Source organism: Phoenix dactylifera, chromosome 12 (assembly GCF_009389715.1).
Source record: "Phoenix dactylifera cultivar Barhee BC4 chromosome 12, palm_55x_up_171113_PBpolish2nd_filt_p, whole genome shotgun sequence".
NCBI lineage: Eukaryota > Viridiplantae > Streptophyta > Magnoliopsida > Arecales > Arecaceae > Phoenix > Phoenix dactylifera.
In genome coordinates, this window is record NC_052403.1 from 3595563 (window position 1) to 3612081 (window position 16519).

The 16519-nt window shown below is 42.8% G+C and overlaps 1 protein-coding gene across 2 annotated transcripts; it reads right to left on the reverse strand.

Moving 5' to 3' along the window:
• Positions 1-188: 188 nt before the first annotated feature.
• Positions 189-6780, reverse strand: LOC103704984. 2 transcript variants are annotated; one of them, XR_003385251.2, is made up of 7 exons: positions 6514-6780; positions 5721-5891; positions 4419-4652; positions 3698-3787; positions 2943-3062; positions 469-640; positions 189-362 (listed from the first exon to the last, which is right to left on the reverse strand). XR_003385251.2 is itself a non-coding variant. In XM_008788528.3 (6 exons), the coding sequence occupies exons 1-6, from the start codon at positions 6688-6690 to the stop codon at positions 596-598; spliced, it is 837 nt and encodes a 278-aa protein (XP_008786750.2). In that variant the 5' UTR covers positions 6691-6780; the 3' UTR covers positions 189-595. The 2 variants fall into 2 exon arrangements, 1 of the variants encoding a protein (XP_008786750.2); XM_008788528.3 differs by having other exon boundaries at positions 189-640.
• Between the last annotated feature and the right edge of the window lie 9739 nt (positions 6781-16519).

Below are 16519 nucleotides of genomic sequence, written 5' to 3' on the forward strand. Positions count from 1 at the left end.
TATAACCCAATGCATGCGTATCAAAAATCATAACAAAATCTGATCCGCAGTCACTATACTAACAGCGCTCTCTCCGATGTTTCTGATGGCAAGATCCCACCAGTAGTCGAGAGAGCCAAATAGTCACACCTGCCACCAGAATTGGAGATTACAGCAGTATATATGAGAAAATGCGTAGAACATCCCTCTCCTTCGAAATTACAAAGCAGCTGACATTAAAGAGTGCTAATTTTTTTCAGAGTCATTACAATGTGTCTATTTCAATTTTTTGGTAGTCTCAATGCCACCAATAAATAGTACATTTAACATTTCCATCCCTCTTTCTGCACACACTGATAGTGATATCTGTCTTTCCTGCAGCTCTATAAAATGATAAGTGATCACCCATCTATCATCTCATACTGTAGTTGCTACCACATTTTCATGAAGCAAATTCAAAACATACACGAAGGGGCCATTTATACATACAAATATCATTGTCCGCGAATGAAGTTGAAGAGGGTGCCATGACATCAACATGATGGTCCGCATGCCTGTTCTGATGTAGCTGGTTGGGCAACCCCGTCGTGTGATAAGATAGTGATGGATTCGACTCTTACTGCCGCGGCTTCTTTGATGATGGTTCTGACGGTGGCTCCACCTACCAAGCAGCCATGCAGTCCTATAAGCATATATAATATATGAAATGTCCAAGGCCAGACTGGCAATGCTGCACTGCAGTCTCATTTTTGAGCTTATAAATTGATGGTTAGGTTTTGCATGGTTACATAATACAAAACATTTGCTAGGACTTAGGACAGTGCCCAGCTCTGAAGTAGAAGGAATGGTTATGGAGCCACTAAGCCACATCATGCTCCCCATTGTACTGGTGAACCAACTATAGAACTTCCATACTTGCTTTTAGTTATCAAGTGAAAACACCTGGGATTACACTATATAAAATAAACCACGTCCCCCAATGGTAGTGATTAATTGAAAAATCAAAGCAAGCTCGCAGGCAAAAAAAGAGCATGAAATGTGGACAAATTAACTAATTCCACATGAGAAGTTGCTAACAATTGCATCAGTCACATGCTGGGTTAACCACAATAAAGACTTATGTCCTAAGGGATATTTCCTACCTAAAAGCTCATCCTGTAGCTGAATAAGCTAGCAAGGACACATCTAGTGTTCAGGTAGTAAGATTGAAGCCACTTATTGATGCAAATGGGATATGAACCCAGCGGACTCCGCCTGTCTTCAGTCAGAAGCTTGGATAAAAGGAGAATGCCCAAGAAGTCACTCATATGTGTTCTCAGAGGAGAGAGTGCTGGAGTGAAGTTGATTGTGAATGGGCCATAGGCTGGAGGTGTTAAGGTGGAGACAGAACAGATGAAAAGGAGAGTACAATCTTGGTTGTGTGAAAGCTAAACTTAAGTGTGGTTTTGGCATGGATAATAAGATTAGACCAAATGGATATTTGAAATGATGGAAGATGTTAGGAATGGATTTGCATTTTCGATGTGTTCATCATCATCTTATGATCAATGTCAGGCGTGTGCATGGTTGTTCTTCATATTTTTGTTTGGCATGGCTTCTTACAATTCTGTAGCGTGTTTAAGGATCAGTAAATGAATGTTCATCTCAAGGGCCTACACTCTTAAAAGAAATCAATGAGCAGCCATTTTTTTGTAAGCAATCAGTTTAGGATTTCGACTAACCACTGTTTTGACAAACTAATGTGACCTTCCCAGTATTCCAAAAATGAGTATTTGGAGCTTATATATCCAAATTAGGACAAATTGATACTCAATTAGGCATGTTTATGGAGTAAAGGTAGATCCAAGTCGAGCATAGGTATGTAGAAGATTACCAGATCCAAATCTCACACCAACAATCAGAAAAATAAAATATAAATTAATTTGTCCTCAAGTGGCTGATGCAACTAATTGCTCCACAAGATTTAGTTTTATTGGTGGGAAGAATGCACAAGTAAATATACCACTTTCTCCTTATTCTTCCGGCTATTTTTTTGTGGACTCGTATTTTCTCAGTGATTTCTTACTCAAGCCAATAAAATGATATCATCCGACGATCAATGACAATGATGAACATGGCCTCCTTCAAATTCGGTATAACTTTGCCATCCATTCTAATTTATGTATCTACATTTTCCTATCCCATTATGATAAGACAGTTGCATCGAACTAATGACATAATACATTTACATGTAAATAAATGTATTTGGATGCATAATGCAGCTGAGGTTTCAAAAAGCAGCCACAATATGTGGGCTGTCAAAGTACACATGGTGCGTTAATGGTATTAGGCCACTTAGACAGGCACCCATGAAGTTCATATGTAACAGCTTTAAAAAATAAATAAGTTCATAACAATAGACAAAATAATAGAACATCTAGAAATAGTTTAATAATAATTCAGAAAAATAAGAAAAAAGTGTCAAGGACTGAAGCTTGTGCTTATGCAGTCAGTTGGGTCCCCACTATGCAGCCTGTCTGCCTACAAAAGTGGCTTAGACCCTGCCCCAGTCAATGGGCCCAATATATATACAGACGAATGGACCAATTTTCTTTTTTTAAAAAATATTTGAATTGTTGAATCTAGAAACTAAAGTTCATCATGGAGACAAAATTTCCATGTCAACCACAAAGAAATTGGCCAAAAGACTCATAGAGAGTGATTTTTCTTTTTCAATTTGAAACCATAATTTAGCTTGATCAACATCCGTAATCAAATTTGTGCTGGCTAGCATGGCAGTTCACTGGATTCATAATCCAGGTCAAGTCGTGTTACCCAAGTAGAATCATGGTAAGGGATTTAATTTTTTCAGTTATCTATGTTCATTTAGACAATTCATTTAGTATTAAAATTATTAAAATAACAAAGAAACAATGGCGATATATCTACAGGAAAACAACAGCAGGATAGGATCAATATCTTACAGAGTTTGAGAGCTGCTCACTGATGTAGGTCATTGATCTCAACATGGCTTCCAGTGTGTCTTTTGAAAGCTGAAACTTCACCTCTATTTCCCCTGAAGGAGACTTTGTATAATCTTGCAGCTGGAAGCACAAAAAAGGAGGAAAGGATGAAAAACAAATATGGTAACGAATACTCTAAAACCTGAAGTTTTACCATGGTTAATAGCTAACAATTAAGTGACCCTCTGGAATAAGCAAAAATAGAAAAGTAAAAAAAAAGGAGAAAATTTACAGTTTTATGCATTATAACATGTTTGATGCACTTTTGCACTGCCAAGCTACACACAAGCGCCATATCCAAAATGACCGCTTTTACATTTTGCATAAAAGCAGCATGATGGTGCATTAAGCAGGAATCAGTATAGGCCCACATAGTTCTCCATATCCCAATTTATTAGTTTGTTGTGCCTATCAAACAAGGGCAAAGAGGAGGAAGGGGCAGGGGTGGATATGGAAGGAATTGCTGCATATAATGAATTTCTGATGTTTGCTGCTGTTAACAACTGCCCTCCATTAACCTTAAACCCTTTCTCCTATCCAAAATAAATAAATACATACATATATACATGCATATTACAAAACAGGATTAGAAAACAGACGTCATACATTGACTAGCAGATGGAACATAGACATCACTAACAAGAAAATATGCTTGCATTTTAAATTATGAATTTATCTACAATAAGAGAACAGCCTGGCATGTATAATTAGACTACCTTCAGAGTAATGATAGCCACCCGATTTGCAGGTGTCAAATTTTGATTCTCCATAGTCCATGTCATTGACTTGAGTCGGGGAAGAATCGCCTGCATAAGTATTCAGTTTACTCTAAACTGAGGCATGATATGCTAATATTTTGCTCAAGCCTAAAGGGAACCTACATAATGGAAGCAGCAGAGAAATCTCTTAGCAGAGTCAAAGACATTCATGTTCTTACTATCTAAATGACTGTTATTTCATGTCAAGATTGACATTTTCCATATACAAACTGCGATGTAGATAAATTGCATATGTGAAGTTTAGTAAAATCAATATACTGTTGAATCTCAGATAGATAATAGATCTTAGTGTTTAAATATATGGGAAGATTAATGCTCTAACATCAGATGAAGCAATGAGAAGAATTTTAAAAAGATCCAAAAGCCAGCACATAGTGGGAGCAAGGATTGACAGTTATGGTTATAGTTATGGTAACCAGGATCTATCATGAAATCAAACCAGAATATAAAAAAAAAAAGAAAAAAGAAAAGTGTATTCAAATTGAAGTCAACATCAACTGAAAACAAAGGTAATAAGCACTCGTATATATCTAGGTCAAAATCACCACTTAACACATCTGACTATTAATACCACTACTGCACAAGAGGGACCATGCATCCCTATCAGCAAAGAACTGAATAACTCAATAAGTCTCCAATTAGAACATATGTGCCATACCAGATTATCAAAAGAGCCATTATCCCGTTGAAGGGGAATTGGGGGGATGCTTGGCAGATTTCGATCAACTTTGCTTGGAACAGAACCATAGAGATTACTGCTGTTAGGATAGTTAATTTCATCATCTTGTCGTGGCCATAGTGATGACGATAATTCTGAAGCCAGGAGAGGTGGAAGAACTGGTGGTGTATTGACTCTAACCTGATAAGACACCCTTGTCTGTTGCCAAAGAGGCTAGAATGATGTATTACCACAACAAAAATTGGTGAATCAGTCATCGAGAGAAGGAAAAAAAATATCCACATGAGCATCAAAGTTTGCAACACTAATTCAAATAAAACTTTTCTAAATCCATCCCCATTACAAATTTCTTTGTACTTATCAGTATTGTATATGAAATTCATTATACAATCAAAAATACTCAAGATCTAAAGCTTTCTTAGATATTATAATAAATATAGAGAAAAGTATGAAACCTTGCAAAAGCAATAACCAAAAACTGGTGACATAGTAGTCAACATTGAAAAATGCACTAGTATAGGTGTACCGAGTGTCGGTACGGTACTGTATGCAGTATGCCAGGCGTACCGACATTAGCGTACCGATACTGGTACCCATCGGTACGGGTATGGTATGCCCGATACCGACCGGTACAGCATACCATGAGCCAGACTATGTTATCTCGAAGTTCCTAGATGTTTGCAAAATTAGCTTGTAAACTTTCAGAATCCTCTAAGTTTATGCAGTGACAAAACAAAGCAAGATCTAGCCGATTTAATAAAGCCAGGTTAGCGGAGGGAATCCTGATTTTGCTGCAATTTAGGACAAACATGAAATATCAATTTCTAGGCAGAGAGTGACCAACAAACTTCAAGATGAATCTTATAATCTATCAGCTACTCTGATATTTGATCGCCTATCTTTCTTTCCAAAAGTAACATGGAAGCAAATTGTAAAGTATATGAAATGAAGGCATCTAGGAATTTACTCATTCACAAGAAGATAGTGAGGTTGCCATGATATACTTGATGTAGAATCTTTCACCATTAAATTTCATCCTAATTTTGCATTTCTCTACCAATACATTTTCCCAATAAATTCAGAGATTTTTTCCTATATTTATCGCCATCTGAATTTTGGAAGAAGCTAAAAGTTTAAAACTTTAAGCTATATAAAACAAAGAACCACAAATAGGACAGCCAAACATCCTTTCCTTCAATACACCAATGGACTTTCCTGGTTGATTGTTGTATGAAACGTCGTGCTAATTTATGCACAGATTTTGAGAGAAGATTTGAGTACCTGGTCTCTCGATGCTTCCTCCATCCACTGGTTCTGATATTTCTGAAGTACCATCACAAGAATGCTTTGAAGTTCAGCAGACAGATCAATAGGAAACAAATTTTGTATATCTTCACTTGTGAGCTTCTCGTGTACACACTTCCTGATAATTAAACGAAGGCATGCCAAAACCTACAATGGGAGTTCATATTTTAATAGCACAAGAAATATGAGATTAAGACTTCGCCAAAATAGGCTCATTTAACTAATAATAACTACCTAGCCTGCGAGTCAAACAAAAACTTAGCAGCATAACATGCACCAAGACTCTGTCAGGTGAACAACGAAGTCTACAAATCTTAGTGGGATTTCTGATAGAAGATTAGCAAGCAATCAAAAAGATAAGATATCTAGGACAAAGTAGATCATCAAGACCATTATTGTAGTATAAAGGCGTGCGCATTACCAAATGTAGTCTAAAACATACTAAGTTAAATACTTGAACATAAGATTTTTTTTGACAAAAAAAAAATAACAAGGAAATAACCAGGAAAGCAACAGATTTGTAAAATCATAAAAATGTTGGGGAAATAATAGTTCTAAGTGAACTTTGATAAATAGTGAAATGCATAGCCCAATATGAAACATTAATTGTAACAGAAAATGACAATCGAGGGCAATTAACATTCAATAAAACGGATCCAATTATCCTCGAAGTGCAAAGGGAAAGAGAGTGGAATGGCATCAAATCAACGAAGTTAAGCATAAAAACACGTTGAAATCCTAGACTTGGCAAGGCGGAAAGCGCGCTTACGGGGTCGAGCTCTTCGAGCGTGGGGAGGTTGAGAAGGGACTGGAGGCGAGTCTTCTCGTGAGGAGCGAGGCCGGTCTTTCTCGTCTTCCAGAGGAATTCGAGGACGCGGGCTAGGGTTTCCTCCGACGTCGCCGCTGGGAGCTTGTGGAGGTGGAGGAAGAGAGGGTCGTCCACCATTCTCTCGTCTGGCGAGGGTTTGAAGGCGAGGAGACCCGGCGACGGCTTTTTTTTTGTTTTTGGGTACCCTTGGCGCCTATATGAGGCTGAAAATTATATAAAATTTTATAAATTGATTCATCTATTTAGGCATGATTGCAATTAAAAATCGTCAAGTTATATATTGCAAATCAAAAGCTAACATCCGAGCAAGATTTAGATATGCTTGTAGAAAATACAAGTTGAATGAATCAACAGACTCGGATTTTTCTTACAGAATTTCTAGTCTAATCCTGAAGGAATATCCAAACATGGCTCTAAATACTTGTTGCTGGAAATTGGACCCGGGGGCCGCCGTGAAGCTGGGGAAGGAGGAGCTCCGCTGCTGCAGGAGGCGGGCGGCGGTGCGCCGGCTGGCTGCGTCCTCCGCCGCGGGGGGTGTGCAAGTCCTGCAAGGAAAACCGGTGGCCGGGCTCCCCGGCGCTGGCCCTCCGATGCCTAAGTCAGAGGGGGGCTTAACTTTGAAGAAGAGAGAGAGATCGTATGTGGAAGTCCGAAATATCCCCTTGGGAGGAAGAGGCCTCTCCCGTCTTAGAGGGAGAAGCTCCCCTTTTATAGGGAGGGTGGCCGGATTACCTGTGTTGTGACTGGGCGAATTAATGGGTTACCGTCACTATCAGGGAGCCGTCACGATTGATCGGACCCGTTGGGGTGGTTGAACCGCCGGCCGTGGTGGGCCTGGGGTCCGTAGATGACAAGTGCATTGATTGCTGAGTGAACCGGTGGTCAGAAAGAGCCGTACGCTTTGATGGTTCAGTGATCCGGAGATCATCTTGAGCCGTGTTCATTTAATGACTGAGTGCATTGGAGGCTTGAGGGGGTCTCATGCATTAATGATAGGGTGTGCCGAATGCCTGCGGAGATCTTGTGCCTTAATGACTTGGGGATGGTGGCAGATTGAAGTGGAGTCATATATTTAGTTGTCAGATCCTTTGGAGGGTTAGGCGGAGATTGGATATTTGGCTAAGGCATGGGCTCAGCGGGGTTGCCTTTCTGGTCGGCGCTCTCTGGTCTCGGCCTTCTGTGCTCGGCCTTCTGTGCTCGGCAGCCTTTTGTGCTCGGCCTGCTGTGCTCGGCAGCCTGCTGTGCTCGGCTCGCTGTGCTCGGCCTATGAGCTCGATCACTTAGAAGAGCCCGATCACTTGATGAGCTTGAGAGCGGAAGAGCTCGATCACTTGGATGAGCCGAAGAGCCCGATCACTTGAATGAGCTCGATCTTGCTGACGGATTTGGGTGCTATAATTGCATTTGTGGGGTGGTCCATTTTACCACCAACACTACCCCCCGACTTCCGAGTTCGAGCTGCTTTTTGGCTCGGACAAAGGAAGTAGTCCAGTCGTCGATCATCCTGTAATATAGCCAAATATGTATAAAGATGTACATGCCAAGTAGGGTGTACCTCTCATGCAGTTGGAGTTAAGTGCTCCAGGTTGACTCAGCGGCCTTCTTTGGCTTGTCGTAGGAGGCGTCGAATGGCGTTGAAAGGCGTCGAATGGCGTCGAAATGTCGTCGAATGGCGTCGAAGTGTCGTCGAATGGCGTCGAATGTCGTCGAATGTCGTCGAATGGCGTCGAATGTCGTCGAATGTCGTCGAATGGCGTCGAATGTCGTCGAATGTCGTCGAATGGCGTCGAATGTCGTCGAATGTCGTCGAATGGCGTCGAATGACGTCGAATGTCGTCGAATGGCGTCGAATAGCGTCGAATGGCGTCGAATGTCGTCGAATCGGCGTCCCGAGCTTAGCTAGAGCATCATTGGAGACGCATACAGGAGACGGACCTCGTCCGTTGGCGATCGTGCGCCCTATTCGGGGCGACGTTGGTCGTTTTTTGGATTCTCCGACCTGGAAATAGATAAAATATTGAAATTATTTGAAGCCAAAGTGGCGTCCTGTACCTTTTGGAGATATTTTAATGGCTTCCAAGCTTCGAAGTCCCTTAGGACTTAGCTTGGCACTAGCTTTCTTTAGCTCGATTTTCTGGGGGAGGTGTTCTGCATTCGGGCTTCGGAGCTTGGCAGCCTTCTGAGCTCGGCGGCCTTCGGAGCTCGGCTTTCTGAGCTCGGCGGCCTTCTGAGCTCGGCAGCCTTCTGGACCATAAAAGGATTTAGCTTCATAGTACTTTCTTGGGGTAGAATCTCCTATGGATCTAGCCAGAGGAGCGCTCATCCTTTGGAAGGCATACAAAATAAGGTATCAGCCGAGCTTTCATGATGTACTAAAATCCTTTTTTAAAACCTTGCAATGATGAGGGAAATAGCTACAGCGTCGTCATAAAGAGGGCTCAACACCCTTTTGGTCTTCATCAGAAAAGGAGATGTGACTTTCACAGAGCACGGATGCTTTGAGGAAGCTCTTTTTTCCGAGCTCGGAGCTTCTGGTATCTCTAGTTGCCCGCCCTCTGATGGTATTGATGATGCCCGTGAGAGGTCAGTGGTCATTCTGCTCCTTATGAGGCACTGGATTTTGTTCCTCGGGCTCTCTCCTGTAGGCATGATCACGGACAAAATAACTCAACCGACCTCGGCGGACAAGTGCCTCGATCTCATCACGAAGCTCGTAGCAATCCTCCGTATCATGGCCGCGATCTCGGTGGAAGCGGCAGTACTTTTTCGAGTGCTTCCGCGACTCTGTCGGACGCATTCTCAATGGAGGTCGGAGGTAGCCCCGACCCTCAATCTCCATGAGGATTTCTGCTCGGGTGGATGTGAGAGGAGTGTACGTCTGGAATTTTTGGAGGGGAGACCCCGGGCGAGCTAGGCTCTTGGGCCAAGAAGGCTCTTTCTCATGCCAGGGGAATCTGCTACTTGGTTGGGAGTGCTCCTGGTGCTTCTTCTGCATCTTGGCAGGTCGTTCGGCTTCCTCCCGCCGAGAGGCCATGGCTTCCTCAGCCTTGGCGTACTTGCGAGCTCGGGTCAACATTTCGGTGAGGTCCGCAGGGAAGTTCTTCTCGATAAAGAAGAGGAACCTGTAAGACCGGGCTCCAGTCTTTAGTGCCAACATGGCGATTGACTGGTCCAGCTCCCGGACTTCCCATGTTGCGGCAGTAAACCGATCCAAGTACTCCTTGAAGGACTCTCCCTCCTCTTGTTTGATGTCAAGGAGGGAGTCCGACGTCCGCTGCTGGGGCTGGCTAGCGGCAAAATTACTGACAAACTGCCTGCCGAGCTGCTCAAAGGAGGAGACAGTACTCGGCTTCAACCCGGTGAACCAAAGCCGGGCCGGTCCTCGGAGCGTTGCTGGAAAGGCTTTGCACATCATGGTCTCCGAGGCTCCTTGTAGGGCCATTAAGGCCCGATAACTTTCCAGGTGGTCAAGGGGGTCGGCCCTGCCGTTGTAAGGCTCCACCTGGGGCATCTTGAACCGTGGTGGGACCGGTTCATCTTCGATCTCCGGGAAGAAGGGAGACTTCGTAGTGAACTCGAAGTCGTTATCACGTCCTGATTTTCTCCCGTGGAGTGCCTGAATTTGGCGCTCCAGCTTTTCGACCTTCTTGTCGAGTTCATCATTCTGGGGGATCGCTGCAGCGGTCCGTTCGGGTGCAGGTTGCCCTGGAACCGACTCAGCTTCTGAAGGCTGTGGCCAGCCTCCGTGATCTCTGACTCCAGAGGGAGGCCTGGACTTGAGAGTCCTGACCTCGAAGAGGAAGCCCGCTTGTAGGGGGCTCCGGTTGAACTGGAGCCGGGGGAGGCGGTGCTGCTGGGATGCCCCTGGGTTGCAAGCTTTGGACGGCGGTAGCCAACGCCTGCACTTGCTGCACCAGGGCATCAAATTGCTCCGGCCGAACCTGAGGGGTTGACTCGGCCGGAGGTGGTGAGTTCCGGACGGAATGCTCAGGACTGGGTGGAGGACGTCGAGAGGCGTTGGAAGCCCCTTTGCTTCTTAGCTTCATGGCAGCGAACTCGGGCCCTTCCTCTAGCGCCAACTGTTGCTGGAAATTGGACCCGGGGGCCGCCGTGAAGCCGGGGAAGGAGGAGCTCCGCTGCTGCAGGAGGCGGGCGGCGGTGCGCCGGCTGGCTGCGTCCTCCGCCGCGGGGGGGTGTGCAAGTCCTGCAAGGAAAACCGGTGGCCGGGCTCTCCGGCGCCGGCCCTCCGATGCCTAAGTCAGAGGGGGGCTTAACTTTGAAGAAGAGAGAGAGATCGTATGTGGAAGTCCGAAATAATCCCCTTGGGAGGAAGAGGCCTCTCCCCTCTTAGAGGGAGAAGCTCCCCTTTTATAGGGAGGGTGGCCGGATTACCTGTGATGTGACTGGGCGAATTAATGGGTTACCGTCACTGTCAGGGAGCCGTCACGATTGATCGGACCCGTTGGGGTGGTTGAACCGCCGGCCGTGGTGGGCCTGGGGTCCGTAGATGACAAGTACATTGATTGCTGAGTGAACCGGTGGTCAGAAAGAGCCGTACGCTTTGATGGTTCAGTGATCCGGAGATCATCTTGAGCCGTGTTCATTTAATGACTGAGTGCATTGGAGGCCTGAGGGGGTCTCATGCATTAATGATAGGGTGTGCCGAATGCCTGCGGAGATCTTGTGCCTTAATGACTTGGGGATGGTGGCAGATTGAAGTGGAGTCATATATTTAGTTGTCAGATCCTTTGGAGGGTTAGGCGGAGATTGGATATTTGGCTAAGGCATGGGCTCGGCGGGGTTGCCTTTCTGGTCGGCGCTCTCTGGTCTCGGCCTTCTGTGCTCGGCCTTCTGTGCTCGGCAGCCTTTTGTGCTCGGCCTGCTGTGCTCGGCAGCCTGCTGTGCTCGGCTCGCTGTGCTCGGCTCGCTGTGCTCGGCCTATGAGCTCGATCACTTAGAAGAGCCCGATCACTTGATGAGCTTGAGAGCGGAAGAGCTCGATCACTTGGATGAGCCGAAGAGCCCGATCACTTGGATGAGCTCGATCTTGCTGACGGATTTGGGTGCTATAATTGCATTTGTGGGGTGGTCCATTTTACCACCAACAATACTCATCTTTGATAGACCCACTCTGTTGCATATGCATTTGAATGTGTGACAATCAAGAACACTCAATTTAATAATTTGCTACAATCTTTATAAGGACCTTGCCCCACATATTATTGTATATACTATAGAGATTTTGTTTACTATCATGCCAAAATAACTCAAGATATTCCATCCAGAAATAGATATGCTTATCGGTCGAGCCAGGCCGAGTTCTGGCTGGGCTTAGCCTTATACATAACCAAAATTAGCTAGGCTCGACTCGGCTTCGGGCTTACTTCGCAACATTAAGGCTGGTGGCTTTGGATGTCAGGCAAAGCCTCAATCTTTTTAGATCGTGGCGGCAGTGAGAGAGGGAGGGAACAATATAGCATCAGCAAGAGGAAGAGCGGATGATGCGACGATGGCGAGGCAGTGGATGCCCACCACTCCGTCGAGAGACGGGTCGACGCAGACACGGCAATCGACAAGAAAGGTGGGGCCCCCATCATCATCATCCAAGTATTTGACTTGGGTGTGGCAGATCCAAGCATGCTCGACAAGGGCCATGAAGTTGGAAGGTGCCGAGAGAGAGAATGGTTGATCTCCGTGTTCTAGTGGACGATTCGTTGCTTCAGGGAGAGGGGGAGCGGTGGTGGTGAGAGAGGGAACAGATGATATGAGGACTAGGGCTGTTAACGAGCCGAGCCGAGCCCAAGCCTGGAAGAGCTCGGCTCGGCTCGTTTCACAGTAGCTCGGGCTCGGGCTCGGGCTCGGGCTCGTTAACGAGCTTTGTATTGAGCTCGAGCTCGGGCTTGCTTGGCAAAGCAAAAGCTCGGGCTTGAGCTCGTAAAGCTCGTTTCAATTACGAGCTCTAGAACGAGCCCGAGCTCGGGCTCGGGCTCGGGCTCGGGCCCAGGCTCGTAATCGGGCTCGGGCTCGGGCTTGTTTCCTTAAAAAAAAAGAAAGGGAACTAATTTACATGTTTCGAAATGGCAAATCATATAAATACAAATCAAAATTAAATCAGGCCTTCTACCAAGACCTTGGAAATTTGGAATTTTTCATATGAATAAGATATCAAAGATGTGTTTCGCATAAATTACAACATCTGTCTCTGCATACTGGTAATATGTTTTCTGACTTTTATTCTTTGTTGCCAGTTAAGTGCTCTCTGCTTATATGTTTTCTTATTCTTATATACCAGGTGGATTATATTCACACTGTTTGCCCTTGAAGCTGATGCATACTGGAAACTAGCAGTTAGATGTATGGTATTGATGACCTGCATCATAAGTAAAGCTCAATTACCATCTGAAAAGGCTAATGAAGATATGTATAAGCTGATACAGCAAATTTGAATCTTAAAAAACCTTTGCCTGAGTCATAGATGACATAGACAGAGGAGTCTACACATGTGAAAATAGTTCCTGCTTGATTTGATGTTGCCTTTCCCCTATGGTAAAACAAGCGCAGATAACTTCCAAATATTATGAAAAAAGAAGTAAATGCCCACTCGTACATTAGCAGCAAACCCGTCCATGGCATCACTTGCCTGGGTACAACTGCAAATGCAAGCGCAACTGAGACTATGGCAGCCATGAAGCAGAAAACAACAGAGACTAGACCCAGACAGGGATGGTCTTGAGTCTTTATCGCCACGACCAGCTATTATTGTCCAGGTTGACCTGCCAAAAGAAAAGAAGATACAGTGATAACAATCATGAATACACAGACTGTTCAAGAACTTTAGTGTCATGTACATCTTACAGCAATGATATGGCTGAGTCTGACCAAGTATCATCTTTGTCTCTGGAACTCCAGGAATTCTGACACTTCATATCAGACCACAACTGTAAATTTATATGATATAAATACTGAAATGTTAAATGATGGTTGCATTGGTAACTCTTGTTGGTCAAACGATGTTGTCAATACATGTAACAGTATTGAAAGAGCCCCATGCAGTAGCCAGGCCTATAACAGCAATGACTTCCATCCTGTAATATCGGGAACGAGAGGGAGGCGAGCTAGGATTTAAGAGGGGATTGAACGACACAGTGAGAGGAGCGGGGAGGTGAGGGGGCCATGGGATTAGGGATTTAAGAGTTCGGTTAGGAATGTAATTTTACAAAACTTTAAGGATATTTAAATGATAATATATATAAATATATATTAATTAATTTAAAATAATTGGGCTCGGACCGAGTTGAAGCAAATCTAAGCTTGTTCCGGCCCACCAGGTTGAAAAACCAAGCCCGGATCCATCCAAAACGCGTCGAGCTTGGGTGGACCATCTGATTTTTTAGCAAGTCTACTCATTATAACTCTCTAAAATGACTCTGCACCAAACTCTAGATAGTTTTTTTGATAGAAAGAAATCTATGAGACACTAAATTCTAAATACCATATACGTAATAGATCAATTTATATGGAAATCCCCATTGGCGTCTAATGCATATGCAATTCTTCAATCAAGATATTTAAGGTTTGCTTACATCCCAATCGTAGTCTTAAGTCCTAACAACATTTACAAGATCACTTTGAGAGCTTTACATCATATTTCGGACTTCGTGCAGGCTAAGTCATCAAAGGGATTGATGGGTGTTAGGAAAATTTGAGGTTCTACTTATGTAGGTTTTGCGTCCTATATGCATCACTTCATTTGGGGCGAGTGACCACTTGTGGAATAATCACTTGAGAAAGCCATTAACGGGAACGTAAATTAGGTGGGAAAATTTGAGTCCCCACCTAATTTTCTCAAAATCAAATTTGATGGCAACGTAAAGACTTCCCTCTTTAATGCAATGGTTTCATTGTTTGAATTGAGATTTACATGGAAGGATTTGGTGTGTGCCATAAGTGTCTTACAAAAGGATCATATTATATTGGAAGGGGACTTTAGAACAGTCATATCCTAGATTATTTTAGAAACTTAGAATCGAAGGCTCAATCACCCATTGATGATACATATTTGGAGACTCAATTCGAGTATTACTTCTTGTACTACTAAGCATGTTTTCAAAGAGGCTAATAGGGCGGTTGACTGTAACTTTCTGCGTGGTTGATCACAATGGATCTAAGATTTGGGATACCTCCTCTATTTTACCGTGTTATCTTCGAGATATTTTGATGGTTAATGCAAGTGGTTGTATTTATTTAAAGACTTTGTAAAGCACCCGAGTTAAAATTAAAAAAATATATTCTCGGTGCCTATGGATGATCTAACTCCATTTTCTAATAAATTTTGAATAAGAGCTAGATATTGTATAGTCTTTAAACTTGCTATACCGACTCTATTTAGCATTTTACTTGTGACAATATTCTCCATGAAAAAGATTATGTACTACTCTAGCTGTTAGAATACCAAAGCTTTCTACCCATCGCTCAAATCTTCCTTGCTCTGAGGTGAGATCATGTTGCAAGGTTTGAGGGAGAAGTTCCTCTCCCATTTCTATAGTCATATTTCCTTTTTATTACATATTTTAAAATTTTATAATAAATCTTTTTATGAATAAATAGTAATTATAGTTGAATCATAAAGTTTATATCTCATGTTGATTTGGTTTCATTATTCATCCTTGCCACCGCTCCTCTCACCAATAGCTATTGAACAAAACTTTTTTCACAATAGTGTTTTTTTCTTTCAAAAGATGATTGTATCATTCTTTTAATATGGAGGCGCAATAAACGTGAATTGTATTATATATATAAAAAATATTCATAGGATTTGTTTGTCATTAATTGAAACCCCTCTTTTATTTCTTTTACATTATTATCTGTATATGCATCAATCTTAATTACATTAAAAAAATATTCTTCGTGAGACTTGGCTATCATAAATCGATAACCATTCATATATGTAATACTTTGATCGTTTTAATTTTTATTTCTTTCATACATTCTATCATCTTGTCTCCAATGGTTCTTGAGCTTTATCTATCATTAATCCTTTTGCTGTGATTTGGCCAGCTTAAACCATCATAAACTTGACACAAGCAATGGTTCAATCTAATAGTAAAGTAGAAAAGTTGCTTTATTTAGAATTTTTATTTTGTTCGGTTATGTTATAATAATTGATTCTTGTTCATCCGCAAGACCTTAAATCTACTCATATATTTTTGTTAACAAAATTTATTTGCATCAATTTAAACCTTAATTAAGTGAGACAATAAAATGAGTGAACAAATTAAAATTGGGAGTAGTTTATGAAACAAAGATCGTAACTATCAAAGCTTCCTCCCACATAACCACGTCCTCTGATGTTTTCCTCCCTCGTGTGCAATTCACATGAACCAGATGCATTTGTTTGTGCATGTATCTATGTCCCAACATATGAACATATTATTCTTTGATATACCGGAATGTTCGTACCCAATGGACATGAGTACATCTAAATAGATTAGAAAATAAAATATCTCTAGATTCTATAAGAATACAAGAAGAATTAGACCATAGAATACCTTCTGTATGCTCCATCATGAAGGATGCATCACAATCTACGCGCTATTGGCTTCTCTAAACACATGATGAGCATGAAATGTGAGATATGTATTAGAAAACTTCCAAATATCACATGGCAATGGATGTTTCACTCATGAACTAGTTTTTTTTTGCAATCCACCTAACCAATCACCTTCAAGGAAGATGTGGTTAGCCCGTAGGATATTAACAATATACAATAATCCTTCCCGTGAACCCCTCACCCCTACCTCGGGTATTGATGTATCAAATAACTATCTTCCTCCTATAGCTATCGACCCAGAGTCAAGGCCCTTGATAACAAATCCAGCTCTTTCTCTTCTACCAATTCCGACATTGCCATCAAAGTTAACTTTAAGAAAGCAGGGGGTGGGTCTCT

Bases quoted from the DNA above. Each gene is read 5' to 3' on its own strand.
- LOC103704984 (XM_008788528.3), bottom strand. From the start codon at position 6,690: ATGGTGGACGACCCTCTCTTCCTCCACCTCCACAAGCTCCCAGCGGCG. The intron at 5,892-6,513 runs GTAAGCGCGCTT...CTCCCATTGTAG, and splicing joins CGCTCGAAGAGCTCGACCCC to GTTTTGGCATGCCTTCGTTT. The intron at 4,653-5,720 runs GTACTCAAATCT...ACATCATTCTAG, and splicing joins AGGAAGCATCGAGAGACCAG to CCTCTTTGGCAACAGACAAG.